Source organism: Panthera pardus, unplaced genomic scaffold, assembly GCF_024362965.1.
Source record: "Panthera pardus isolate Hobbes unplaced genomic scaffold, ASM2436296v1 HiC_scaffold_8, whole genome shotgun sequence".
Lineage (NCBI taxonomy): Eukaryota > Metazoa > Chordata > Mammalia > Carnivora > Felidae > Panthera > Panthera pardus.
In genome coordinates, this window is record NW_026527013.1 from 9,247,031 (window position 1) to 9,253,224 (window position 6,194).

The following is a 6,194-nucleotide window of genomic DNA, read 5'->3' on the forward strand; positions in this document are numbered from 1 at the left end:
CCAGATTTTAAATGAGTCAAGTCGTTTGAGGTCGAGGACTGGGATTTGGAAGAAAGGGAGGAAGAAGGAAGGGGGTGTTATGCCAGCCACTGTTGGGTCTGCTTAGAAGGGAGGGCCATGAAGCTTGTCTTGAGGTCTGTACAAGTCAAGGAGCTTCTTGGGCCTCGTGGCACACACTTGGGTGGCATACCTCTTGCCCTTGTCAGCCCCTCTTCTGGACCCCTTTCTGTTTCTGACACCCGGATATTCCAAGTTATGAAATTGCTCACAATATAGGCTGTCATTTACATGTTAGTGTGAATCACTTATTAATTCTCGGACCTGAGGCCTCTGAAGTGACATTTCTGGCAGCTATCCTTCCCGCCTGTTTCCCCAAGAAGCAGCCACATCACAGTGCTTTCGAGCTGGCGACTTTATTCAGTGGGGGAAGAGGGGAAAATGAGCTAGAGTTGGGCTATTTCTCTAATAACCTGGAGAAGGGCTAGTCTCTGGGACTCCAGAAGGAAGGACAGGACTCTGGAAACTAGAAAGCAGAGAGGGAGAGGGGTGGCGCTCTGGGTGTCTTGGGCCGGGTGGGGGGAAGGGACGCATCTTCCATCCAAGGCCCAGCGCCCCCTAGGGGCCGCTGCCGCTTCCACTACCACTCCCGCTGCCCGCAGCATTCAGGATCCAGGTGCGGGAGCGGCGGGACCGCGGGAAACTGATTTCCCGGGCCCTCCGTTCGTGTCTGCGACCCGGCAGTACCGAGATGGAAATGTTGAGGCAGTGATCCGCGCCAGGAGCTGCTACCGGCAGCACGTAGCCCAGGACTGAGCGGCAAAGGTCTGCCCCATCGGCAAAGGTCTGGGAAAAGGGGTGGGGTTAGGGCCCGAGTGGGCGGAGTCCAGGCAATTCAGGGGCGTGGCCTTGGAAACCTAGAGTCCCCGAGTTTCTTTGCAAGTAGGGGCCAGGGCAGAGGCGCGGCCTAGGTGCGGGCAGTTACCCGCTTTGGGTCCTCCCGGGAGTGTGGGAGCAGGGCCATGGCAGGAGCGGAGTACAGGGGAGGGCGAGTTATCCTTCCTGGGCCCCAGGGCTGGGGTGGGGGAGGGTCAAATTAAGATTGGGGCTTTAGAGAAGGTAGTTCGGGCTTCTGAGTCTTCCAGGGGGAACTGTGGATGGGCCTAGAGCAGAGACGGTCCCTTGGGGAGGCCAAATCTAGACTCAAGGGGCCCTAGGGAGCATACGGACGTATCCCACTATGGAGATTGTGCTGCGGAAGGGGGAAGAGTGGGAACAGGAGCCTTGGGAGTGCCAGTCCGGACTCCGGGCCCTAGGCGGGTTAAGACAGGACATAGTAAGGGGAGGTCCCAGTCTCTTACCCGCACTCTCTGTCTCAAGCTCACCTGCTCATAGGTAGCGCAGCCAGGCTCACAGCCCCTCTTTTCTGGGAATGGAAGCCAAGTTGGGCCGCAGGTAATATCACTTTCGCAGGTGGCAAACCTACGGATGGTGTGTGGAGAGAAGGTGGGCAGTCGCGTTCTGTTGGGATCCTGCCCTCCAAGGCTTCACTCAGTGTATGTCCCGCCCCCAGACCCAGGCCCCGCCTCTTAGGACCACGTCCCAACAGACGCTGTCCTCCAGATTTCACCCTACCCTATATTCTCCACACATACCCGGGGCTCTGTCACAATTGACCTCATCCCTGCAGACTTCATACCATCTATTTCAGGCCAGCCTCTTACGTTCCCCAATGTTTTCAGCTCTCTTTTCTAGCAAGAGGTCCCGCCCCTTAAAAAACCCCAGGTCCGTGGAAGGCCACGCCTCCGTCCTGCCAATCTTAAAAGCCGGGTCCTCTACAGGCCCCGTCCCTTTTTACCTGGCCTCTAAACTCGTTTTTAGACCTTGGCCTTATTGGAGGCAGGCCACACCCCTTCAAACACAAGCTGCAGATCCCTCCTTTGGTCCCGCCCAAACCATAGGACACGCCCCTCGTGCCCCACCTCCCCTACCAGACATCGCAGAGCTCAGAACAGAGCGGCTGCGCCTGGCGTATCCCCAATAACAGCAGGCGGAAGCGACTCTGGAGGGCAGCTTGGAGATGTCCCAGGAAGGATTCGCACCTGAACATCGGGAAAGACAGGCTCGTTTGGGTCAGGATGTGGCAGGGCCAACTGAAGCAAAACACACAACGAAACGCTGGCGGGTACTGTACTCACCCAGGGCTCGGCTCCCCACAGCGTTCTGGGACCGCCCCAGGGTCCGATGCCTCTGGCGTGTCCATCTCTGAGGGACAACAGGACCATGGAGAAGGGTACTCCTGTGAGGTGGGGTCTTAGATCCTCAGGTAGGATTGGGGAACTAAGGCCTGGGGGCCCCTTGAACAGGGGAGACCCCAGTTATGTCAGGGCCCCTCAAACATAAAAAATAAAGACACTTCTCTTGGGATCCAAATGCAATTTCTAGTAATAATAAAAATGATGGCTTATTATAATCAGCTTATCGTTCATTATGTCCCTGATAGTGGTACACGTTTTCATATGCTTACATACACACCTTCACAACACTATGACGTAGGTCTATTATTTCTCTCCCTTTTTCATGGTCTACATGAAGCCCAGAGAGATTAAGTGACTTGCTCAGAGTCACACAATTATGAGGTGGGAGAGCTGGGATTTGAACCCAGGCAGTCTGATTCCAGAATCAGTGCACTTTAACTACTATTCTTCGGCACTAGCCCCGACTGCCCACCTCCCCCAGCCCGTGCTTCATCCTAAGCCCCTCTCAGAAGGAAAGTCTGGTATTGCTGTGGTGATGTGGGATTTCCTGGGCGTTGGAAGTTAGGGAGGGTCTGGAGTGCTCACCCGCAAGGTGCAGCTGGACTGTGCCGAAATCGGTCGCCAGCCTATGGTGTCTCCGGGACAGAGCTGGGAGTGGGCGGCTCCCTCCACAGAACCCCAGCAGGATCCACACCAGGGTCAGTCTTAGGGCCCAGGGCAGGCCCCTGGGTCGAGTGTGGCCCCTGCAGGCCATGTCCACCTGAGATAAGAGTAAGCTGGGGTATAGGGTAAGGTTTGGTTGTCCCTTTCTGGAAGCTCAGGGTGGCACTCTCCTGATGCCTACTCAGGAGACAGTGCAAGGCAGAACAGAGAATGAGCAGTTGATGAGGAGGCAATGACCAAGGACCTCCAAATCCCAGGGGGCCACCAAGTCATGCCTCTGACCCAGGAGCCCCTTCTCCCCCACCAGACTCATGTCCCCTCCATCCCTTTAGGCCCAATGCGTCCCACCCTCTGGTTTGACCACAGTTCCCCTCCCCCTCACACCCAGCAGGATCTCCCACCCTGTCAACCCTCAGGTGACTCCCGCTGTCTTCAGAACTAAAGGGACACCCCAGCTCTTTCAATCTCCCTCCTCTGTCCAGCGGTTCCTCCTGTTCTTTTGCCCAGTCTCCTCCCTCCCTCTTGATCCCTGCTGGCCCCTTTCATGGTCACCTTCTCTCGGCCCACAATCGGCTTAGGGGCTTCCACTATGGCTGGCCCTTTGGAGCCAAGCTTGGCTGTGGCAGGACTCGAGTTTTGCTGCTGGAATCCAAAAGCCCCAGGGTAGGGGAAGCTGAGGGTCTGTAGGGACAAGACAATTCCCTCCCCTCCCCTGCCCTCTTGGGCTACCCCTCACCTGTTAAGTGAACTGAGGTCTAGGGCGCTGCTGAGACACCTCAGGGTCAAGTGCAAGAAAGAGTGACAGCCAGAGGGGGTGTGGTCTGACGCAGAGGAGGAGTTTCCCATGGCCCCACCCCCTGCCCCAGCTGACCAAAGGCCGGTGGCCCTGGGACTGCTGTGTATATATCCTTGCACTGAGCATTATGTTGAGATTGTGGCTTAAACTCAATCTGTGTGTATATGTGTTGGATGAGAGTGTGTTTGTATGGCTGTGTGTGTGTAAAGCATGTGTGTTTGTTGGGTGAGGGTATGGTATGTGTGACTCTTGGTTGAGTGGTTTTGTGTGTGTGTGTGTGTGTGTGTGTGTGTGTGCAAAATCTGGCTAAGGAGGCCTGTATGTATCTCAAGCCAAGTGTGTCCAACTGAGTCAGATATAATAAATGTGAAGGACGGGGAAGCAGGATTAGGATGGCTGTCCTGTGACAATGTTGTGGATAAGTCAGTGGATAAAGGTTTTTGGCCATGAATGTTGACCATTAGTGAACACAAAGGGGTGTTTATATGTGTGGAGAGAGTATGTGTCTGCATCTGAAACGTATATGTGTGTTTCTCTGCAGTTTCTGTGAATGCAAGTTTCTTACAAACATTCCCTCAATTCACCCATCCATTCAACAAGTGTTTGTTGAGCAGCTGTTGTGTGCCAGGTTCTGGGGATGAAGTAGTGACCAAGAAATGAATATCTCAGCCTCACAGAGCTGACATTATAGTGGGAGAGTCGGTGAGAGGAGCAGTCCTGCAGTGGGTATGTGAGTATGTGTGTGTGTTCATGTGTCGTGTCGGAAGGATACTGTGTCTGTGTGCTGGAGGAGAGTTTGTGTGTAGCTGAGCTGAGATTGGTTTTGGTATGATGTGTGTGTGCTTGTGTTTGTTGAGTGTTTGTACATGTTGTCTGTATGTCTGTATTCGCTGCGTGTGTGTATATCTGTGTTTTCTAACACTACTGTGTTTGCATATGTGTGTCTTTGCAGAGTGTGAGTTGATATGTGTATGTGTTTGTGTGTGTCTCTATTTGCTGATTTTGTGTTTGCATTCTGTGTTAGTGTGTTGGTAAAGGATTCAGTGTGTCTGTGTTTGCTAAGTGGATATTTGCAATGTGTATGTGTTTGTGTGTGAGTCTGTGTTTGCGGATAATATGTTTGTATGTGTGTGTATTTTTGACAAGTACATATTTGCAGAGTGTGTACCTATGTGTATGTGAGTCTGTTTCCTGAGCATGTGTTGGTATGTTCGTGTTCGTGTATATATGTGTAGCGGGTGTGTGTGCCTGTGCTTGTAGTGTGCACATGTGTTTTTGTGAGCAATGACCACTACCACAAATCTCCCTGTCTTATCAGGCTAATGCAGAGTTTTTGTCTGTCTCTTTCACTATGGGACGCTCAGATCTCAAAACACTACTGTGCACATAGTGCGTGCTCAGTACGTGTTGAGTAAATGAGCCATTTAGGAGGTGCTGTCTCCTGGCCCCTAATGGGCACCCACTAATGTCCTATAGGCTTCAGAAATCAAGATATAGTGGATCTCACCTTCCTCTTGTCCATTTTTGGGTAGGCCAGGGTGCTCGTGTGTCAGATATGTCCAGGCTTTGGGCTATGCCTTTCGCCAATCCTTTCTCTCCCCTGACCTCAGCCCCCAACGCTGCCCTCGGAATTCAGCACCGTGGACAGGAGCGCATGAGATCAGCACCACGGAGAGCTCCCACGAAGCCAGCTTTAGAAGGGGTGACAAAAGCGGAGTCTGGGCCTTTGACAGAGAAGTTTTGAGAAACAGACTCAGCGACATGGCAAACAAACATGCCGACAAACAGAAAAACGTTGAAATAACTCGGGCAAAGGCACAGAGATGAGGAAACAAGCGTCTGGGGAACACCTGGACCTAGACCTTGCCTTGCCTTCCCCCTCATTGGCCGGCAGGGGTCGCTTCCTTCAGTGACCGCGCCCTCCAGGGCCTTCCTGGCCAATTATGGGCCAGGACCCTTGGGAAGCCCCTTTCCCACCCTACCCCCCCCCCCCCCAAAGCCTAGACTTGGAGTGGGGAGGTCACCGACGCTTTCCGCACCAACTCTGGGAAGCATAGTCGGCTTGGAACTATGCGGGTGTAGGAACACTGCGGGTGTGTGTGTGTGTGTGTGTGTGTGAAAATCGCTTCAGCTGCCCCCCTCCCCAACTACCAGCTAATCGCCCCTATAAATATAGCGCAGCCTGGCCTGGCTACTTAATCCTGACGGTGAGGGAGGGGGTCGTTAGAGGGGCTGCAGGACTCCCTAAAGAGGCTCTGGTTGGGAAGGGGGGCTTATAGGCATGCAAAATGTTTTTCTTTGGGAGCATCTCCCGCGAGGATGGGTGTCCTCAATGTAAATGTCACTCTGTAAGAATGTACCTTCTCGGGATATGGAGGTCTCGTGGGTGGGGGCAATTTCCCACAAAGAATATGGCTTTTAGGAGGTCTTTCGTTGGGGGTGTCTTCACTAGGCTCCCCACGTTCACCCGTGGGGATTTT

At 53.5% G+C, this 6,194-nt stretch overlaps 1 protein-coding gene across 4 annotated transcripts; it reads right to left on the bottom strand.

The window, feature by feature from the left end:
• Nucleotides 1-394: 394 nt before the first annotated feature.
• RTBDN (retbindin) lies at nt 395-5,408 on the bottom strand. Of its 4 annotated transcripts, none has more exons than XM_019427549.2 (6): nt 5,222-5,408; nt 2,841-3,015; nt 2,196-2,262; nt 1,989-2,099; nt 1,383-1,479; nt 395-843 (listed from the first exon to the last, which is right to left on the bottom strand). In XM_019427549.2, exons 1-6 carry the CDS (start codon nt 5,234-5,236, stop codon nt 616-618), a joined length of 693 nt encoding a protein of 230 aa, XP_019283094.2. In that variant the 5' UTR covers nt 5,237-5,408; the 3' UTR covers nt 395-615. The 4 variants fall into 4 exon arrangements, with proteins under 4 accessions (XP_019283094.2, XP_019283093.2, XP_019283095.2 ...); XM_019427548.2 differs by lacking the exon at nt 5,222-5,408 and adding an exon at nt 3,655-3,758 and having other exon boundaries at nt 2,841-3,031; XM_019427550.2 differs by lacking the exon at nt 5,222-5,408 and adding an exon at nt 3,655-3,753.
• Between the last annotated feature and the right edge of the window lie 786 nt (nt 5,409-6,194).